The sequence below is a fragment of the Magallana gigas genome, chromosome 4, assembly GCF_963853765.1.
Source record: "Magallana gigas chromosome 4, xbMagGiga1.1, whole genome shotgun sequence".
Lineage (NCBI taxonomy): Eukaryota > Metazoa > Mollusca > Bivalvia > Ostreida > Ostreidae > Magallana > Magallana gigas.
The window spans coordinates 25008619-25033000 of NC_088856.1; the positions used below are offsets into that span (position 1 = coordinate 25008619).

The 24382-nt window shown below is 33.5% G+C and overlaps 1 protein-coding gene across 1 annotated transcript; it reads right to left on the bottom strand.

Moving 5' to 3' along the window:
- Positions 1–337: 337 nt before the first annotated feature.
- On the bottom strand, positions 338–6999 carry LOC136275031 (coiled-coil domain-containing glutamate-rich protein 1-like). Its single transcript, XM_066083285.1, has 4 exons — positions 6985–6999; positions 2399–2533; positions 2111–2353; positions 338–388 (listed from the first exon to the last, which is right to left on the bottom strand). Exons 1-4 carry the CDS (start codon positions 6997–6999, stop codon positions 338–340), a joined length of 444 nt encoding a protein of 147 aa, XP_065939357.1.
- Between the last annotated feature and the right edge of the window lie 17383 nt (positions 7000–24382).

Genomic DNA, 24382 nt, shown 5'->3' on the forward strand with positions numbered 1-24382 from the left:
GGAATGGGATAGACATGAGGGGGGCCAGCTGTGATTCCGGGACCACCTGGGAGTCCATGACCGCCTGGGATTCCATGGTAAGGGCCAAAAATTGGGTGGGAGGTACATGTGTCAACTTGACCGCTGGAGTATCGTTTACAGCATTTGCCGCCATATGGACATGTTGTGTCATGGTTGCAAGCTACGCGCCTACCACCGAAGATTACATAGTTTTGGTTGCATGAACCTCGGCGCTCGAATTCTACTGGAATTTGACATCTTTGACCATTTCCTCCAACATAACAACATTTCTGTACTCCGTGGCAATGTTCGTCATTGCTACAATATGGGCCAAGCTCTAGCTCCTGGTAAATGTTTCTTGCTGGGCAAGTTCCGGCTTTTGGTAAACCTAAAAAATAATAATTGCTTTTGGATTTGTTAACTAAAACCATACATTTCGCATTTAAAAAATGTTATACAAACTATTACTTTATTTACAATAAAGTATGTACAAAGTACAAATGGGAATCCGACCTTAAAAGTCATTCTGATAAAGCGAACTTAACAGCAAAAGTAGAAGAACAGTGTTTTGTCATCCGATTCCTAGAATTTGATCCATAACGTCGGAGCAACACAAATATTAATGTGAATTTTGGTTTCTGCATCTAATAGTTTGTCTCAATATGAAACAAACAGAAATGCGTGTACCCTACAGCAAGGGTTCATCGAAGTAAAAGGATGATTTTTTGTATAATAAAAATATATCATTATGAATTTTTTGGGTTAAATCTGTGTTATTATTTAACGTAACATATATATGTCGTTTGAAGTAGAATTATACTTTGTTTAGAATAAATTTAAGATATATCGTTCCCCTTAAAAATATTGAAATTTCATAAAATCATTTATACAAAACTGGAAGCGCACCTCTTTTTTCAGAGAATGCAGGTTTCTAAAAAATTGATTTTAAAAAGTTTAACAAAAAGGCAATTACACCTTTGAATTTGTTATTGCAAGAATAAACGGATCTGATTCAATATATCTGATTGACTTTAAACATAATTAATTTTTATGGCCCCGTTCGAGGAAGGGAGGGCATATTGGTTTGCTGCTGTCTGCCGGTCGGTCGGTCCACCAACAGTTTCCGTTCATTTTCTTCGTCGAGGATGAACATATTGGAAAGAAATTTGAAATACAGGTTAAACATGATATAATCTAGGTTAAGTTTGATATTGGGTACGATCAAGCAATTGTTGACAGAGTTATGGCTCTTGGACGTAGAAAAATTCCAGCTATTTACAGTTTCCGCTCATTTTCTTCGCTGAGGATGAAAATATTGGAATGAAATTTGGTTTACAGGTTTATCATGATAATATATAGGGCAAATTAAATATTGGGTACGATCTAGCAATTTTCGACACAGTTATGGCCCTTGGACATAGAAAAAATTCCAGTTATTTGCAGTTTCCAATCATTTTCTTCGCAGAGGATGAACATATTGAAAAGAAATTTGATATACAGGTTTATCATGATAAGATCTAGGTCAAGTTTGATATTGGGTACGATCTAGCAATTTGAAACAGAGTTATGGCCCTTGGACATAGAAAAATTCCAGTTATTTACAGTTTCCACTCATTTTCTTTACAGAAAATGAACATATTGAAATGAAATTTGGTATACAGGTTCATCATGATCATATCTAGGTCAAGTTCGACATTGGGTAGGATCGAGCAATTTTCGACAGAGTTATGGCCCTTGGACATAAAAAAATTCCCGTTATTTGCAGTTTCTGCTCATTTTCTTTTCAGAGGGTGCACATATTGATATTTGGTATACAGGTTTATCTAAATAATATCTAGGTCAAGTTTGATTTTAGATATGATAGAGCAATTTTCGACAGAGTTATACCCCTTGGACATAGAAAAATTCCAGTTATTTGCAGTTTACGTTCATTTTCTTTGTGGATGTTTTCAAGGGAGGGGGGCATAAGTGTTTCACAAAAATCTCTTGTTTCATTTTTATTGAAATCAGTCTGTGGGAAATTTGCTATCAAAATAACAAAAAGACAAAACAATACCGCCACTATCTTTTATGAGATTAAACTTTGTTACTTTATGTCATGATATCTTACCAAACCCGTGCCCTCGACCTCCACCAATACTTCCTCCAGCTCCTCCTCCAAAACCTCCTCCAGCTCCTCCTCCAAAACCTCCTCCAAATCCTCCTCCTCCAAATCCTCCTCCTCCTCCTCCTCCTCCTCCTCCTCCTCCTCCTCCTCCTCCTCCTCCTCCTCCTCCTCCTCCTCCTCCTCCTCCTCCTCCTCCTCCTCCTCCTCCTCCAAAACCTCCTCCTCCAAAACCTCCTCCTCCAAAACCTCCTCCTCCAAAACCTCCTCTTAATCCTCCTCCTCCTCCAAAACCTCCTCCAAATCCTCCTCCTCCAAAACCTCCTCCTCCTCCTCCTCCAAAACCTCCTCCTCCAAAACCTCCTCCTCCTCCAAAACCTCCTCCTCCTCCAAAACCTCCTCCTCCTCCAAAACCTCCTCCAACAAGACCTAGACCTCCATTAAGACCTCCTCCATAACCTCCATATTCGCCGCTATAACTATTCTTATGAGTAGAATAGTCGTCAGCAAAACAGCAGGCAACTACGAGACCCAAGATCAGCAAGGTATTCATCTTTGTTGATGTGGAAATCTGTAGGAGACAGGAAAAGCCATAAAAACTGTTCTTACTTACATTGAATAGATCGTAATGTAGATTCAGATTATTTTCAGAGACGTTTTGAGATGATAGAGAATTTATTTATTCATCTTGTATCAAACTGCTGTGTATATTTGTTAGATTGGTATAAATCCACTTTTTTGACAAAGAGTATGTTGTATAATAAATTGGTTGTCAAATAGAGCAATGTAATATTATTCATTTTTGCGTGAGGGGAACCAATATTTTTTTCAAAATTAATTCAAAATGAGAACTCCTCGGCAACATTTGTTATTTTTGCGGCCCCATTTTCTTGTTATGTAAATGATATATTTTGATGTTAATTCCCCCAATTTTTTTTATCATTTTTATTTATTTATTTATTTATTTTTTTTTTGCGATTATAATTTCCTGAAATAATATGATGAATCTTTAGACTTTGTTTGCAAATGTTGTTCAATATATTTACAAGGGTTATTAGTGGATTAAAAATGTAACACAGTAATATCATAACTTATGAAAATGTTGAGAAAGTCAAGAACTCAATTTGATTCAAAGTTTTTTAATTCAAATTTAAAAAGAATGTGGTGCATGACATGTAAAAGGTATTTAATAAAATTTCCATACACATTTCATTAATCATTCTTAACATATGCTCTTATTTCCGTGACCTTGTTCTCAGCATTTAATTAAAATACTAAAATAGGAATCCCCGCTACCCCTTCTTCTTGAATAATAACGTTTTTGTGTAGGTTTATGCTTTAAACATAAAAAGTAATACCTTTTTTGAAAAATAAAAATACTTTATCTTTAACCATATTGATCACTAAAGATTTCTCAAATTAAACAAAAAGAAGTTTAAAATTCCTTCAACTGATGTACGCGTTATTAGGATATTTTAAAAATATATAACTGATGAGAATGTCAGCCTGCTCAACAAAAACTTTAAAAATTGGGATTTTGTTGCACATATCAAACTGAAGATGTATTGTTTATTATATCTATAGATTATATAAACAATATCAACACCTTGACTTCAACAATGTTTAATAATTATTGCTACATGTATATATTTAATGAATAAGGAAATCATTTTTTCTTTGAGTATTATGATGTGATTTAATGCGGTAGGATGATCAAATCCAATAAAGCCCAAAGTGCTTTGTGATAGATTTGATCATGCTTGACCGTATTTTATCACATAATAATATTCAAAGAATGATTCCTCATTACTTATTTTCGTGTAACTTTAGCAATAGTACAATTACATGTAAAAAGTAATATATTGATCGGTAAAATTTATTCAATCACTCATTATATATGGGTTTCACAAAAACATTTAACTTTTATTAAATTATTATTTATTTTCGAAAAGTCAAATTTCACCGTTCCGGTAATATATTAACATAGCTTAGTGGGACATGCGGAGGCTTGTAGATTATCTTTAACAGATGATAGCGTGTTCGAATCATAGCAGGCGTTTAATTTTTTTAATTCTCGTGTTTTAAGTAAATCATTTTGAATATTTCTTTTTATTTTTAAGTTACACAAAAAAATAATTTTACACCTTTTAGATAACTGTCAAAATTACGTTGTGTTTATTTTCAGATTCTGTAAACACATCGTCGAATAAAATGTATTCAGCGCTACAATGTAGCTACATATATGAGATCATTATGTTAATGATCAGACAATAAATTACCAGAATAAAAGAAATAAGTAATAATGTATATTAGTCAATTTGTCGTGCCCTGTCAGTGTACACTTACAAATTATATTTTTTATAGGTACGTATGCCATTTCTACATACCGGATGCAGGGAATTTGTAAGGCATTGTGCGCTCTTTTCCTCTCATAGGTAATGAATTCAAACGATACGATAAAACGGACTAGATATAATATCCACACGCATAATAAGATACGATATGATTATACAGAATAACGCTGCTGGCATTGGATTTAAGTTTCCTTAAGTAAACAATTTTAACTCAACCTTTTTATTTTATTAATAAAAATTAATGTTTTTGTTTTCTCTATAGACAAAAATATTTAAGTAAAACTTACCGTCGGATTCCTTGCTACAACAGGAAACAGGAATGACTGAATAGAAAAAGCCTAACCCTTTTATACTGTTTTACAGCAGCATTCCGCACGTCCACAAGTTAAATTTTTTTTCCCGTCATATTGTCTCCAACATGCTTATTCTGCTCTCTGTTTCTTATCTTATTAAAATCAAACATGTACGTTGATGTTTGGCTTTTGTTAACTTTGCATAAATAATGAGGCGTTGGTGAGGCATTATGTTATCAATCAAAATTTTTGGTTCCTTTAATAATTTCGTATAATAACGTATATCTTTATGAAGAAATATTGTTCAAAAAACAGTGTCCAGTGATAACTAACATTATTGATTCACAAATAGATCTAGTTGTACATAAAGTTTTTTTGAGTGATTCATATGGGAATGAAAATTACAAGCATTTAACGTAGCTCACGGGTTTGCTGACGTCACAATAGGATTTGACGTAAAGAGTTGACCGTCATAGCAAACTCATACATTTCTTTTATAAATAACAAATGATCTTCAGAAACATAAAATGAAATATTTCAGAAAGCTAAATTGCAGTTTATACTAGCATTTATAATTATCAAGTGCTAAAAATTTAAAGATGTGATATACATTGTTGCATTTAGTTCTATAATGTATGAGTGTGCGTTGGAACTTTTTCATTTAAAATCATGTTTAGTCAAGTACATTGTAAATAGATTGATTCGTATACATTAACTTCGCTCGTTTAACAATTATAAATTCTGTATTTTCAAATACCGATCTTATTATCAAAATTATTTTGGCTTTAACTAGTAACGTATACGATTACAAACGTATTAATATGTCAATAGTTGTATGATAATTATGTTTGCATTGAATGATTGACTCATTGAGTTTCATAAAAAGAAAAGTAGCCATGTTTCTTTTCTTCACAACCTTACTTTAATTGCATTTATGCATTCGAAAACATTCATATTAATGTTAATTGGATTCGCATGTTCTAATATGTGTTAATCAGCTAGTCTTGTCAACCAGCGCATTTTCATTTTTTCTGTTATCGGACGGAAGAAATTGATGACGTCGGGTAAACGTCGTGATGAAAATATAGGTTCGCAAAATGTATGTAAAAATAAGGCGTATAAAGAATGACTTGTAATGCATTAGAATTATCATATCGTTAAGGAGTAAATCCAAAGCTAGGTTCAATGTTTATCCACTTTTGGAATCTCATGAACTAGGTATCAGTTCACAGCATTTTGACTAAAGTTAACCAAAGATAAAAGGCTTATTCCTTCAAAAAATGGGTAGCTACAATTACCGAAACGTTATTTTTTTTAAAAGAAAAGCGATAGGATTGGATTCACGCAAGATGATAAGAGGAGCGAATAGGATAGGATTGATACACGGAAGGAAAGGATAAACGATGTTTATGATAAAAGTATAACCATATTAAACGACTTCCACAATTCACCTAATAATCGCAGAATTTGAGAAAGAACACGTACGAATCAAGATTTTCGTAGAATTTCTTATTACTTACAATTGTCGTGTTGTTAATCATCGCTAAAATATTTATCGAATATATAAAAGCGAACAGTTAAATTTTTGTAACAAAAAATGTGAGCCTTAAATGTTAAATAAATTATCTGTATTGTTTACATTGTTTTCATTACCGAACACCCTAGCCGATCGCCGCGAACAATTCAGAACGAGATCAAATCACACGAAAAAATAGCGGGTTTAATTAAAATGCAATTCTTGTTTTAAATAAATATAAAATATGTCATAAATACATTTCTTTCTGTGTAAGAAAACGATGTATTAAAACGAATTATAAAACCTTTAATATTTACTAAGATTGAAACTGATAGGATTCGATACGATATGATAAGATTAACGGACGATAGAACAGTATACACGATACGATAGGATTGATACACGATACGACAGGATAGGATTCTAAAAAAATGTTTCGGGTACTGTACATGTACCATCAAGAATGTAAAAGAGATTCTAGTCAGAAGGAAGGCAGATGGAATTTTTTATATTTAGGTTCCTTCATAACTAAACATATCTTTTAGGCGGCCTTAGTTTGAACAGCTATCATAATATATCCCAAACTGCATACCTGGAAATATTTGATCTCAAGTAAAATCAAATTTCAATAAATTAGTGGCAAATTGACTTTTGCAACATTATTTCAAAACAGAAATAAGATCAAATAATACAGATTGACAGGGTTTAGTCACACACCTTGCAACCATTCATCTTCGTGACACTAAACACATAACACATCATAGCAGCATCTTGCCGCTCCGATGCATAATATAATAGTTATCAATTTCCTGCACATTAGAAGATAAAAATTTCCGTTATGCATTTTAGTCACATAAATGTAGAACATCAAGAAAACCGGTCACCATATATTTTTTTTTAAGCACGCTTATTGAATTTCTTACGAAATTAAAGAAAAATGATTAATGTGTTAAAAATCAAATATTTATTTCTAAATGCAAACCAAAAAAAACCTGCTAAGAGAACCTCCATTATATTGTCACTTGATAATGATCAGGGTTTATTAACCATTTATGTTGTAGTCATATTCAATAAAACACACACACACACACACGCACGCGCGCGCACACACACACACACACACACACACACACACACACACACACACACACACACACACACACACACACACACACACACACACACACACACACACACACACACACACACACACACACACACACACACACACACACACACACACACACACACACACACACACACACACACACACACACACACACACACACACACACACACACACACACACACACACACACACACACACACACACACACACACACACACACACACACACACACACACACACACACACACACACACACACACACACACACACACACACACACACACACACACACACACACACACACACACACACACACACACACACACACACACACACACACACACACACACACACACACACACACACACACAGTTGCTCATTAATTATAAAAAACAAACAAATCAAATGCTGATATTTATGTTCGCGCTTATTGTAAACAGTATATCCTTTAAAAATCAACAACTTCTAAAATATTTGTAACTTTATTTTGCATTTGTTTTTTACATTCAGTTTGTTATGCATGTAATGCTGAAAGTTTTGATGGTTTTTTTTAATGATATGGCTTTTGTGCTTCACGTTCGAGTTTTTTTTTTCTTGAAAAAAGATTATCCAAAACCTTTGAAATTTTCTTTGAAACGTACCAATGAAATCGTTTATTAAACACCAATCAAACCGGTTTCTAAGAAAATGCTATGTTTTACATTTAAGAATACTGTTTATATATCATTATTGTTTAAATTGCAATATTTTCTGTGGGTGATGTGGGTGATAGGCTTTTCTTATTCAGATGTTGACCCAATTCTAATCCATGTATAATTTTATTTTAAAATATGCCATTTTTTGTTAATATTACATGTAACAATGATTTATTAAATTATTACTAGTTTTAGATATTTATACATACTTTAGAAAACAATTACCGATGTGATACCTGATTTTGTTTAATGATTACTTCCATGGTATTTTAAAGATAAAAAAAAAAACTTTAAAAAAATTCGCTGTTTCCATTGAAGTATTCTTTTTTATCACCAACTAACGTCTATCTAACTTTAGAAAGTTGGCGATATGGTTAATCTTATATATTGTATGCGTACAAATGTATAGAAATATAACCTTTTCCACCAACTCTAAAGTCGTGTGATAAATAAAGAAAAATACGCGTCAAAACCTTATCAACCTGACATCCAACATCAGTCCGAGGTCCAAAGACCAGAGGACTGATTTTGGTCAAGGGTTGATGTTAGATGTGATACAGATGTTGATATGCATTGTTGTTTTTATTTTTTGAATATAGAAAGCTAGTTTTCACTTCTTTTTGAAAATAAAACAACTGTATCCCTACCTTCAAACCGCGTATTTTCGATGCTTAAGATTAAATATGAAAAATGAAAACTGAAACTTTGTAGACAAACCATGTCCTTGTTCCCTGTTCTTTTAAATCTCTATCAAAATTCCCCGAATTAAAAATAATTTCGATAATACAGTTTTCAGATGAAAAAAAAAAAAATCTTATTGTTATAACAATAAAAACATTTCGGATCAATAGCGTTTAGTAGACATTCGAGTGTTTGGAATATGTTTCTCCATATCCATGGGCCCTGTGACTTCTGTGACCAGGTAGATACGAGATGGGATAGACAGGACCGGGGCCACCTGGGATTCCATGACCGCCTGGGATTCCATAGCCACCTTGGATAGGACCATGGAATTGGTATGTGCATGTGTCAACTTGACCACTTGAAGCTCTTCTACAACATTTGCCATAGCGGCATGTGGTGTCATCGTTGCATGCTCTGCGCACCCACCCACTTAATTTATAGTTTGTGTTGCAAGACCCTTGCTTCTGGTATTCTCTGGGAATTCGGCATCTTTGACCATTGCCAAGAACAAAACAGCATTTCTGTACTCCGTGACAGTCTTCGTCGTTTGAACAATATGGACCGAGTTCGAGAGGGTTAAATACAGATTCAAATGGACATGTTTAATATTTCGGAAAACCTGAAAAAATGATAATTATTCATTATATATACTGGAGCGAACAAAGATAAGATATTATTGTCATTTGAAGTCATATATCAATATACATGTATTAGAATGCAAAGCGAACTACCTGCTGTGGGAAAAATTCCTCCTGCACCTCCTTCAATGGCCCATCTAACACCCCCAACTCCCCCGACGCAACCTACAGGTCAACCTCCTAACAACCCTCCGCCAACACCTCCAAAGTTGTCCCCACCTAATACATGACCTACTTGTCCATATCCGTGTCCAACATTACCGTATCCACTATGTCCACCACCTCTGTAACCATCCCTATGTGTGGAATAATAGCCAGCAATACAGGACCCGACTAAGGCACAGAAAATCACCAATTTATTCATCTTTGCTTATTTGGAAATCTGAAGCATGAGAATCAAATAAATATATTTTTTAATCTAAATTCTTAACAAAGCCATTTCTGAGAGTTAAAAAAAAACATATAAAGTGTTCAGTTATAAAACATCAATATGAAAAAAGATTGGTTTTAGAAGGGTCCAATGTCATATTTGTTATTACCGGGTGCATTGACCATGTTTTGATTTAAAATCGCGCTAATAAATAGTGACAACAAATGGAGTTTAACATATATCCAGGATTTATTTACCGAACTAAGGCGCTAAAGATATCAAAACATCATAGTAAATTGCTAAACAATCGTCACAACACTTTGTTAATTATTTTCATTATTAATCTATTTGTTTGACCGATCATTAAGCGCATGGTAGTGTCAATTCAAAAATATTCCACCATTATCAAAATATGTTTGGAATGTATACAAATATATCTACTTTGCTAAAGTCCGGCTGCTTATATCACCAAGAAAGACCAACATCAGCTCTTTGTACCCCTACCCGACTCAAGCCTTTTTCAGAATAATAATTTTCCTAAACACATGTCCTTAGCCCATGTTATACGTTGATTTGTAGAATAATCTACTTTGAATTCTAATATTTGTCAGATGAGAATGCAAAATCGACACAGTTTAAATAATTGGCGCCTGATCGAAAATTTCGTACTCATTATCAGTGAAAGTTGTCTTGTTTGTATTCCCGTCCCATAAAATGAAATAAATCAAATGGTCGGGTCCTAGTGCAAAAGAGGATAGCTAACTTAAGAATTTAAGCAGATCGGACAAGACTCATTCAGAGTATCACGTGGCATTGATAATCACCCAAATTCTTACCAGCTAAGGTGAATAACATCCGTTGAAAATACAATTTGTAAATTAATGGTTTGCATAAATAAAGATAAATGGTTTATAGTAACATCGAACACGCTTTCCGAGATTGTTGTCACGTGACGTATATAGTACAGAAATGTAACATTATGAAAGGTTAATCGCATTTACAAAAGGTAAGCAACATAAGTTTATAATGGGAGAAGTCAACTTGAATTTTGATTTTTTTTAACAACCAAGTCCTTATGAGTGCACTGAGTAACATTTTTATTCTTTGCTATATTTATAGAGTTCGAAAAAAACATTGACGAGCTTGAAAGAATTGCACTCTATGTCACTCGTGTATTTTGAAAAATTTTAAATGCGGGATGGAGCTAAATGTCTATAGGGTTTGATGCAAACAGTATATCCGTACGACAAGTAATGATTTATTATATCGTTCATGTTATTGTACTATTTATTTGTTTTTTTTAACTCGAGCTTTATACGGAAACATATCTCAAAGATATTTCCGATCTTCAGTAATGTTCGATAAATCTAAATTATCCTGGGGTCTTTTATTATGTGTACCATAAAAATGCCCTTTCTATAGAAAATTTTAATTAATCTATTAGTGTTAATATAACACACACCATTTAACGAACTGCTTGGCTTAGTGGCTCAACGGAGGCCCACTACCTAGAGAAAAAGGGGTAAGAGCCACCGTTGTACCGGAATAACCTTTTTTTCTAATTTGATATATACTTGTATCCACTGTGCGTTTCATTATATTTATCGTGGCAGAAGATGTAATGAATTCGTTAAATGCATGGATACCATCGAAACATTTCTTTTTATTATATTTCATTAATAAAGATTGAAGGTTAGAGTCAAATCAGATACAAGGATGCAAGGACACCTTCAAGCATCAACTTCCCTACCTGGCACCTATGCCAACCACCAAGGCTCCAAGATCTTAAGCAGTGGCAATAAAAACCCAGAGACTATAGGTGTTGACAATACAACACTTGGTATCTTTACCTCTGGGTTTCAATGTAATGTTTTAAATTAAGAGACTTAGAATTACATCATATTGTTGAAAACAACCAATTTCAGTTCAATCAACAATAGACTGCAGCATTTGATAATTTCTAGTCTTTGTACATTACAATATAACTAAAATTCCATTTTGCGCTGAATAAATATACTGACAACATTTGTACAATGTTAAAACAATGTAGTTTTTACATGGACTATACGTCTTATGATTAGGTGCACAAATGAATGATGTTTGACTGGTAAATCATTAATGGTATTTGTCGCGCTTTGTTTTTGTTTTTGGGTTTTTTTAAAGAGCATTTCAACTATTGCACAAAATCCAGGTGCTATCATTACTTTCAGTCTTCTTAGGCAAAGCTCATCAATAGCTGATTTTTAATTTTTCTTTATTTAATATATGCATACATATATTTAAGAGTGAAAATAAGCAAGCATCGAGCATTTTGTGAAAAATATGGAAAGTGGCATAAAAACAATAATGATAAAAACACATATAAAGATAATCAGAATGAAGATTGTATTAAAAATATATGTGTAATTTTTTTTTATCATTCGTGTTTTTCTATGGAAACCATGTGCTTTGAGACTGACTGATTTTTACTTCATTTTAACATGAAAATTTTTGTATATACGAATACAATATTATGCTAAATCATCTTAAAACTCTGTCGATAATTTTTCATACTACAAAACACTTTGCTCTAATTTAAACATCATCAAAAATTTACATTGACTTCATCATTTGATATTTATACCCGTTTTATCTTGTTAATTTTGCATGCAAACACCAGTCAATTTTGTGCACTTTTATAAAATTATACAACCATGTCAAGGTTAACTAACACAACGTACATGTATTTATATCATGACATTTGTTCTAGAAGAATCAATTAAAAAATCTGTAGGCAAGTCACCCATTTATAGATATATACCGATTCAATACATCGGGAAACGTTCAAGTTTTACTCTAATTACCTCCCTTTGATATGACTCTCTTACGAAAGGAGGTAAAAACGGTATTTTGTTTACATTGTTTTCATCCAATTTCTACGGAGCTGAAGTGAGACGACTATGGATTTTAGTTCCTGGGTTATGGAAGTATAAATTTAGTTCATTATCATGGTAAGTGGCAACTTTTACTGGTTTCTTACATGCTACTAGCAAACATTTCTTTAACGGGAGAAATAGTGGCAAATTAAGGGAAATAATAGTTCAAACATGACAAAGAAAATTTGAACGTGATTGCTTTGTGTTCTTAGTGTTTGCGCATCTAGAACAATGACAAACTTTTAATGAAAAATATATCAACATACATGTATAGACTATGGTAGCTACATGTATTTTGGTACATGTAGTATACAAGTATATGTTTAAATGTATCTCGTGTGAATAATTGATCAGTCTTCATATTATTCTATATGTTGATAATTAATATTCGCATAATACCAACTACTTGTACCATATTGCTTGAAAAAGTCAAGATTTTACACCTATATTTAATGAATTGTAACAGTAATATAAAATACTTTGCATGCGTGGGTGCTGGGAGGGGGCGGGTATGACAAATGTAACTGAAATAATTATTGAACAGTTATTGATTTGTTATAGTTACATCCAAATATGATTCGGACTGATATCACTGAAAGAAAGAAACTAATGGTGACTGGTTCAACTATAAAATCTATATATAATAATCAGATGAACATATAAATTGGATATTTTGCCTTCTGAGGAATGTTAAATTTACATATTGAAAAATGAAATATGATGGAACAACTTGAAATCTCTTTGACATGTTAGAGTAGACTGGAGATTCAGTATTACATATAAAGATGAAGAGCATATCTTTCTTCTAAACCGGGGTCACTTTAAATAATTATGCCCTTCAGAGAGCTTTATAGGTGATATATTTTCAGTGTTAACTGCTTCAAAAACAAAGAAAAAGCCTTCATAATTTTAAGCCATTTTTGTAAGAATTTTACATTTAAAGCCCTCTTTCTAATCATTGATATATGATATCTTATTATGAATTAGAAAAAAAACACATTCAAAAAACTGCATTGAAATCAAAATAAATCTAAACATTCAGGAAGCTTTTATTTCAAATCATACTTATTATTAAAAGTTAGCTAATTTTAGATAAAAAATGGTCAGGAAAAATGCAATTTAAACAAAATATATATTACACACACACACACACACACACACACACACACACACACACACACACACACATATATATATATATATATATATATATATATATATTATATATTCAATCTGACCATCACTATAGTACTTATTAAAAACAATATTGGTATATGATGTTATTGTTCACATTTTTTGTTAAGAATACCCAAGTCATATTTCATTATGTTTAGAATTGCACTTTAAGTACAAAAAGCTCAAATCAAATGAACTCAGAGGGTAAAACCTGACCTCCTTACCTTGTATTTTTTGTACATATACATAACATGTACATATACATATTTGTACATATTTTTTGTGTTATAAGCAAAATATTCTAAGTACTATACATAGTTTTGGTAGAGGTCAACAAGGCTTGCACTGCCATAATGTTTATAGGGTCATGTCAGAAACTTTACAGTCATTTAAATTTTTTGCATTGATTATTTGGTTGTTCATTATCATAACTCATTGGTTAAAGGACATATCGCATGTTTTTCAATTTTCGGAATTTTTTCAATAAAATCATTCTATACTCATTAAAAATGAAGTTAATAAACGTTTTCATAAAATATTCTGCCTAATTCGTGAGTTTGAAAGCAATGAAATTCAAATGTCGCGATATGCATATTTCTCTCTCGATCTACCCGCCATGATGTATGACGTCATATGCGACCTCGATCGAGAAGGTGCTGTTAGCCATCTTTGTAATTGGATTAGATTTAAACGACAATTAAACTAATTATCACCTATTTAATTGCCGATAACGGGTCATGATGTTGCTTTGTGCCTCCTGCGGGTGTTCTAGCCGTCAGAAATTGGGATTTGGACCGTTGGTTTTTTTTTAAGTTTCCCTTACGAAAGCATGCGGAAATCTTGCGACAAATAAGGGTCTATCTGTCGACGAGAGGATTTATAAATAAACATTCAATACATATATATCATTAATTATATGGTATATTTTTGTAATTATAGTTTCATAAATAAATCGTATTCATTTTTCAAAAAGATAAAAATAAAAGTTTATGCACAGGGGCCTGTGTACAAAACACAAGTTAATCGGAGAAAAATAACGAGAGGGGGCGCCATTTTGGATACCGCCTCGCTTCATTAGCTGTTTTCTTATTGTTATTGTTAAACTATACGTTCATGTGTGTGTCGGTATGTGTCGTTAACAAACTGTTAGGAGTAATTATTAGATACACAAGGAGGCCAAAAAATGTAAAATGTCCCATACTTTAGAAACATGCGATATGTCCTTTAAAGTATCTCGCTTGTGAACTGCATATCACAATCCACCTGGAGATTTCGTTCATATTTCATTAAGTTGCATATACATGTAATAATTTAATTTTTAATTTGGTTTATTATACTTGTACATGTACTTTTTATCCATCATGCTATTTATCATAATCAAATAATTTTCTGCTAGTTTTAGAAACTAGGAATATTTTCCATTTATTCCAATGAGTCCTCAGGTGGGGTCCTTCAAGACAAAGGTCTTTCAGCTGTTGCGGTTTTTAACCCCATCTTTGCAAATTAATTGGTCATTTATTCAATGATTTTTCTTCTTTAATTTATTGTTTTCAATTTAAACAATACAAATTGGGTTCATTGAATAAACGACCTTTAATGCAATCTGTTGTTCTATTTCATTGCAAATAAACTTGGACTCATTGGAAGATTTTTTATTCAGTTACTTGTATTGGGTAAATTACTTGTTGCAAGAAAGCTCAAAGTTGGGCAAAATTATTAAGTGTGTCTCTTGGAAATGCTTATGTATTATATTTATGGAAAAATTTGGTTGACAAATATAATACTTTTAGGATGAAATCAAAAATTGATGCTGAGGATTGGAGAACCTTAAGTCAATGCTAAATGGAAAAAAAAACATTTCAAAATTAACTATTTGTTAAGCTATCTATGGGGGATCCCTTTCGTATCATCCTTTCCAACAATAATGTCTAAAGTAGCACTTGCTTTGCTTGTTAACTTTCCACCAATCCGTATTCATAACTAATCAATTACTTGAATCATTTTAACAGGTCTATATTTTGTGACTTTGGCATAAATTTGCATACTAGATTAGCCATCTGTTTACTTTTAGCGACAAACCAATCAGGTGAATGAGTTGCAAGGCATTGTGGGCTACTACAAGTTTCAGTGTATACAAAGCGTATTGAAAATATATACCATTTTAAATTGTCTTTTGGAAACTCATTTTGAATGCTTTTTCAGAATTTATGAAATTAATTAATTATGTCTGAACTTCAATTTCTATGCTCACATTTAAAAAATATTGCATATGAGGACTTATATCAACCTATTTAAATACCCCATTGTCAATGTTCAAAAGAGAGGTACGTCCTTTTGAATTAGAAGCAGTGAGTACAATGTACGCTTGACGTAACGTTTGAATTTTGTACAATTTTACGTCATTTTAAAGGTCAAATGACCGTTTTTATCTACTATAAGCAATGAATTCAATATTTATTAGTTTTATACGATATAGAATGGCTTAAAACAGTTTACCCTTTTTATTATAAACCGCTTCGCGGTTTATAAAGCGTAAACTGTCCCAAACCATAATACGATAAAAAATACTTCTACATACTTCCAATTTGTTCATCAGAGAGTAATATTAACAATACAACCACTACAACTAGAACGATGGATAAGGTAGCATATTATATAATAAATCAAATTCTATACTATATGATATTCATCAAATAATTTTGTTGATATTTGATTGTAACAGCTTCCTTTTAGAATGCAAATTTATATCCCTTGTTATGTAATATGAGTAGCAATATTAAATATGTTTGATATTATTTTGATATTTTATATATCGTTTTGGAGGATTTTTTATAATACATTTGTTAATCAAAAACTTGTTATCTTCTAATTTAGAGGTCATAAGTAATAAATGCACCGTGTGAATGAAACGAGTTCATGATTTTGATAGCGTAATTAAACATTTCTTAATACAAGGTTACATACTGCTGAAGCATTGATTATGTTTCAAATTTTAGGATGCACATTTTGTCATTAAATATTCACATAATTTTGAAAATTGTATTATCTATCTAAACATCAGAAACGACACAAATTATAAAAAATTCCTTAATATGTTATCTTTATAGCATAAAAGCAATATTGATAATTAAATTAAAATCTCAAATATTCTAATCTTATATGCGATGTTTTATAATTGGCAGTTAAAGGGCAGTCCATGAAAATTCACCTTAACGAACCTTAACCATTCCACAACAAGTCAATACCTATAACCATTCTATCTATTTGTAAAATTAATCGCCAAAATATGTCATGCAATGGGAAGCGTCGGTGTGTGATTTTTCTTCATCTTTTTTTTTTAGGGTGGGGGAGGATACAATTTTTTATAGTTAATAAATCAGTTTCTTAGCGGATTATACAACAGCATAAATTGATCCAACACATGATATACGAGTATTATTTGGGTAAATATTGAGTTCATTCCTAATAATTTAATTTCCTGTAACTTACTGTACAAACAAATTGAGAGCCTTTTACTTTTAAAAATGATATTAATCTGTTCAAAATTCCGTTTTTGACGTCGGTGTATTGTGACATGTCTTGTGACGTGAAAACCAGGTTATACACATTTAACTAAATTTTTCTATCCAATCTAATGCCGCGTTACAACAGAATTAAATTATAATAAATTAATTTCTTAGTGAATAAAAGATATATAAAATACAATTAAAATCCAAAATGGATATATAGTTAACAAGATGCCTTTAATAAACTATGCTAAAACTAAGATTTCGTTAATTAATTTAAACAACTTCAAATTTACAAACATAAAAAAGGACCTGTTTGTAATAAGACAATGCGTTCATTTGAGATATAGGAAACAGGCGGTCTTGAAAAAAATATTTTGTAGGTCGATTAGATAGGGCCTAACTTGTCTGAACCTCTCAGAAAAAAAAGAAAATTAGAAATCATCTGTGTGAATGCAGCCAAATGAAAAACAACTTGTTCAAACGCTGTGGATCACAGGATAAATCTCTGCCATTCAGTCAACTGAATGATAACTGAATGGTCTGGAAAGGTGACTGAATGGCACACATATGCCATTCAGTCCCATATCAGTTACCTTTCAGTCACCTTTTAATTCACTGAATGGCAGAGATTCATCCTGTGGATGCGCAGTGAGAGCGCGATAGAGACGCAGTGAGATCCCAAAGGACTCCGTGAGGTCTCCGTGCAAGCGCAATTGACTTATCACTGTCTACACTGCAATTAGCTGCGTTCATTAAGCGCGCCGATAGAGCTCTCGTGGTGCTGTTGGAGATCTTACGGTGCTGTCACGGCGACCTCACTACACTTCTAAGGTGTGTTTATCAGAACGCAAAGCCACAGTGCGTACTTTGTGCATGTTCAAAGTGCGCGACGTCGCATGGCGTTCTAAAATGTTCAAGGCGGTCCCACTGCAACGGACAAATATGCCGTTGCGTTGTTACGGCGCTGTAGGAGACTCTACTGCGTTTACCTTGGTGTTTAACATTATTTGTGGACGCAGCGGGATTGCCGTGAGGGTGCAACTCCGGTGTGACAGGAGTTTAAGTTAATTTTAGCTTTTGAAAACGTGTACTTATAAGAGTAATCTGTGGGCATGTTCACGAAGCTATCTTAAGACTAAGATATGTCTGAGACATCACTTAGGACACGTCTTAGTCCTAAGTCAATTTCTTGAAGCCGTCCTATTTTAGGACATGTCTTAAAAAATATCTTAACTTTAAGACATCCTAACAGGTGTCTTAACTAGAAAAAATGGCAAATTGCCTCCCATACTCGCTGTTTTGTGCTGTTTGTCGATACCGTCGAAAGTTTCGAAAACAATACTCCTTTGCATTTCTTCACTTCTTTGAGAATGATTTGAATTTCAGCCTCAGAAAAGTTAGGATTTCTTTTTCTTGATGACATGGCAATGGTTCACTCGCTTAACATGTATAATGTAATGAATAGGCACTGGACAGAACAGGACGCACGGATAATTTAAGACTGGCGCGAATTAAAACCAATTACCAATATCATTGGCTGATCATATAAAAACATGAACAAGGTACACGTGCTTTTACAAGTGTATGTTGACTGCTGTGTGAACCATTCATTTACATACATTAGCTTTTCCTACAAGTATTTATTTACATGTTAAAATTCCATAATATTGAAGACAATCACTTACATTTATTGGATTAAAGGCAGATAAAAAATCCAAAAGAACAATAATGTAGTGAATGTTTCACAAGAAATCTCTCTCTCTCTCTCTCTCTCTCTCTCTCTCTCTCTCGATCGAGATCGAGTGGGAAAGGGATGGGGAAGAATATGAAGTTCGGGAGTTTTCGTAAAGTTGAATTAGGCACACAGGAATCAAATATATATATATATATATATATATATATATATATATATATATATATATATATATATATATATATATATATATATATACACACACACACACACACACACACACACACACACACACACACACAAGTGTACATGTATTATTCTTTTAACACCCCCTCCCCCGCTTCGTTACAGCGCTTATACCGTAAATCAATAACGACCAAATGCTCAACACACTGCACAGTTTATATAATACTTAAATACTTATGTGAAAATATAAATACTTTATTAAGACGATTTTATTTACTCTATTTATGATATATGTACCCAAATTATGTTTTCTGATTGAAAAAATACATTCCAAAGTAGTGAACAGTATTTTGTATCATCATTTTAAACTGTTTTTCTTGTAAGGTTACATACAAACTGAAATTAAGATGTCTTAAATTAGGACACGTCTGAGATAGCTTTGAGAAACATCCTAAGATATGTCTCAGATTGGTCATAAGATTCGTCTTAAGATATGTCTTAGGACATGTCTTAAGACGAATCTTAAGATACTTTCGTGAACATGCCCACTGGTTACATAAAACATCTCGAAAAAGACGCCATATCTTAAATAAACAGATGTTGATGTTATATTCGTAATATACCTCTTATGAGAAAGTAAAGTAACTCACCATAAGCAGTACATTTGTATCTTTTAACAGGTCGGGTACACTGCCTTATATGGATAGCATTATTTAACACGTGACAGTATTTTCGTCAAACAGATTCTCCAATCCAGTGAATGAGTTGCAATGCATGATGGTCTACAACGTGTTTACGATTCAACAAACGCACGTGGTTTTTGCCTGTTTTATTCACAATATTTCATCGGTTGCCGGATTGTTTGTACATCTTTATTTTTACTTTAGAAAGGTAAAAAGGGAAAGATTACGTACCATTAACTTTGTTCCATGCTCACATTGAAAAATAGTGTTGTTTTTGTTGATCAATTGTTGCTTCAAAAAATGATCAGTATCAAACGACTGACAAACATACGCATACAAGTACAAACAGATTTTAATAAGAAAAAACTGCACAATTGTGTATTGGTGACTTTATCATTGTGCACTAGAAATAAATACAGGTAACTGTACATTTTTAACATACGTTAATAGCCACGGTAGTAGAAATGCACAAATATACAAACGCAGAAGCGCAAGCTATGCAGCATATCGTATTTCGTCTGTTAAGCAATCTGATGAATGTCCATGAAGAAAATATCAACGTGCATTCTACTAATGTTGTCCCAAATATGAGGTATCACCTGAAAAAACGGTACAGTGTATTGATACGTTTTTGACGTTATCTTACTATAACGTAGGAAACATTTTTCATTCGTTTTAAAATAATTTTTAGTCCAATCAGAAAGCGTGTTACAACGAAAATTTAATTATTTAAATATAAAGAGGCCTGGGGCAATTTAATTTAAAATACACACAAACATACAATGCACAGGACATTAAAGAAGATTTCTTAAAATAGAAACAAATAGAAACAAAATATTTAATTTAATATGGTCACGTGACAATTAACCTTGAGGTTTTCCAGTTAAAAATACATGCAACGACATTACATTACCCGAGTGTCTCAATTGACCTAAAAAAATCTTCACTGTTTAAGCCTTTTATGTGACTCCATATTAAAAGCATTAAACCCTGCCCAATAGGCAGAGAATTTCATTATTTAAAAAAAAAACCATTTAAAGCATTATAGCAATGCATTTAGTTGCTCTCAAACCACAATGAAAGTAAAAACAGAAATACAGTGCATTTAAAATCTTAATAATTTTCATTATGTTGCCAGATTGGGGCATTCAGAAGTTGGAGTTCTATAAGCTTTTCGCTATTCACTATTCGAATAGCGAATAGAATTCTGTGGTCGGTTCGCGATTCAAATTACCGTAAACATGCTAATAAACGTAAATTCAAAAATTTCATATAAACTTCCCTTTTTAATTAAAAAACATTTTTATAAAAAAAATTATTACTTGCTGACCTGGCTTGAACATTGACAATTCAAATATTCAAGAATTGTTTTGAAATCATTCACGTTCCGAGTGAGATTTCATGTTCTGACACCCCCTTCCTTTTTCATTATAAAATCGAAAGTGAAAATCGAGGGCACAGTTTCGCATCTAAAATGTCATTTGTCAATAATATACCGGTAGACCTAAGCCCCTTTATCTACAATATAAAAGAAATATATATTTTAGGAATTTATAAACCTCAAATAACCACCCAAACCTCATGTTTACACCTTTTTAGCTCACCTGAGCTGAAAGCTCAAGTGAGCTATTCTGATCACATTTTGTCTGTCGTCTGTCTGTCCGTCTGTCCGTCCGTCCGTAAACTTTTCACATTTTCAACATCTTCTCAAGAACTACTTGGCCAATTTCAACCAAACTTGGCACAGATCATCCTTAGGCAAAGGGGATTCAAAGTTGTGAAAATTAAGGGCCACACCCGTTTTCACGGGGAGATAATTAGAAATTAATGAAAAATTTTGAGAAATTTTCAAAAATCTTCTTCTCAAGAACCAGAAAGCCAGGAAAGCTGAAACTTGTGTGGAAGCATCCTCAGGTAGTGTAGATTCAATGTTGTGAAATTCATGACCCCCGGGGGTAGGTTGGGGCCACAATGGGGGGTCGAAGTTTTACATAGGAATAGATAGAGTAAATCTTTAAAAATCTTCTTCTCAGAAACTAAACAGCCAGGAAAGCTGAAACTTGTGTGGAAGCATCCTCAGGTAGTGTAGATTCAAAATTGTGAAATTCATGACCCCCGGGGGAAGGGTGGGGCCACAATGGGGGGTCGAAGTTTTACATAGGAATATATAGAGTAAATCTTTAAAAATCTTCTTCTCAGAAACTAAACCGCCAGGAAAGCTGAAACTTGTGTGGAAGCATCCTCAGGTAGTGTAGATTCAAAGTTGAGAAATTCATGACCCCCGGGGGAAGGGTTGGGCCACAATGGGGGGTCGACGTTTTACATAGGAATAGATAGAGTAAATGTTTAAAAATCTTGTTCTCAGAAACTAAACAGCCAGGAAAGCTGAAACTTGTGTGGAAGCATCCTCAGGTAGTGTAGATTCAAAATTGTGAAATTCATGACCCCCAGGGGAAGGGTGGGGCCACAATGGGGGGTCGAAGTTTTACATAGGAATATATAGAGTAAATCTTTAAAAATCTTCTTCTCAGAAACTAAACAGCCAGGAAAGCTGAAACTTGTGTGGAAGCATCCTCAGGTAGTTTAGATTCAAAGTTGAGAAATTCAGGACCCCCGGGGTAGGGTGGGGCCACAATGGGGGGTCGAAGTTTTACATAGGAATATATAAAGTAAATCATTAAAAATCATCTGCTCAGAAACGAAACAGCCAGGAAAGCTGAAACTTGTGTGGAAGCATCCTCAGGTAGTGTAGATTCAAAGTTGTGAAAATCATGATCCCTGGGGGTAGGGTGAGGCTACATTGGGGGGGGGGGTGTTAAAATTTTACATAGAAATATATAGAGTAAATCTTTAAAAATCTTCTTCTCAGAAACTAATCAGCCAGGAAAGGTGAAACTGTTGTGGAAGCATCCTCAGGTAGTGTAGATTCAAAGTTGTGAAAATCATGATCCCTGGGGGTAGGGTGGGGCACAATGGGGGGTCGAAGTTTTACATAGAAATATATAGAGTAAATCTTTGAAAATCTTCTTCTCAGAAACTAAACAGCCAGGAAAGCTGAAACTTGTGTGGAAGTATCCTCAGGTAGTGTAGATTCAAAGTTGTGAAAATCATTATCCCTGGGGGTAGGGTGAGGCCACATGGGGGGGGGGGGTGTTAAAGTTTTACATAGGAATATATAAAGTAAATCTTTAAAAATCTTCTTCCCAGAAACTAATCAGCAAGATGATTCTTTATAATTGTTAAAACTTTGGCTCCAGGACAATTCTTCGGCCTCACAAGAAGGTTTCAGAATTTGATGTAGCTAAATATCCCATATAAACAATTGTAAAGGATCTTTTTGAGAACTGCAATACTCAACATGTGATATGACTATACAATTGAAGCAGGCAGCTATTTTTTCATTAGAATCTTTTTGTATAACTGTATTGAGTTATTGCCCTTGATTTATTGATTCTTGATTATTTTAATTAATGCATCCACTGTTAACCAATTATTGTGATGATTATTTTTATACAATAATAAATATTCAATGTATATAAGTTGTTCTGCATAAGAAGTTTTGGGTAAGGCCGGATTAGTTTGTTTATTTTTGATTTCCAATTTTTAGATACTATGAATTATTTTAGGTTGGCACATATATAGGGACAGTGTCTATTGCATTTCGATGAGCGACTTTTTTGGGTTAAACTTGAACAGGTATGGATAGATTGAGTGTGTGAACATCCTTGCTCTATCTAATCTACGTGTTTTCTAATCTTCGATACAAAGTGTGCGGTCATTCCTGCCCTGTATAGCATTAATACAAGTGTGCAGTCATATCTGCTTGTATTGGTGGTGGTTGCGGCGGAGCACTAATGTATGGTCATCCCTGCTGGTGTTCAGGCCTTTCTAGCGCAAGTGTGCGGCACTCCCTGCTTGCGTTAGGTTGAGCTGTTGGCGCGAGTGTGCGGTCATCCCTGCTTGCGTAGACTTGCGTACCTGTTGAGTTGCGTAGGTGTTCGGTCATCCCTGCCTGTGTAACGTTGGGTCCCTATATATGTGCAGGAGCGATGATTAAAGTCTGCTCTTGTAAATATTGGCAGCAATCAGGGCTATCCGAGTTCCAAGGGGGAAAATGGATTTTATTTATACAGGATCTACATGTATTATTGTACATTGTCCAGATTGTTTGTATTATGACTCCATTAAGCTGACTTTATCATACCTATTGTTCCTCAGGTGAGCGATGTGGCCCATGGGCCTCTTGTTTGAAAATGCGAAAAATTTGATCGGATCTTTCCTGAGAAACCATCCCATGCCACCACCCAAATAAACAAAACAAGAAAGCGTATCAGTCAAGGTCGCCTACTATATTTAGAAGAAAAAGAAAACGTGCAAGACACAAAAATGCCTTATCTTGTTTATTTCTGAATCAACACAATCATCGGATCCAAATTG

Excerpts from the sequence above, each read along its gene's own strand:
- LOC136275031 (XM_066083285.1), bottom strand. Across the intron at positions 2,354-2,398 it reads AGGAGGAGGATTTGGAGGAG|GTTTTGGAGGAGGAGGTTTT; the intron begins GTTTTGGAGGAG and ends TTGGAGGAGGAG. Across the intron at positions 389-2,110 it reads AGGTCGAGGGCACGGGTTTG|GTTTACCAAAAGCCGGAACT; the intron begins GTAAGATATCAT and ends ATTATTTTTTAG.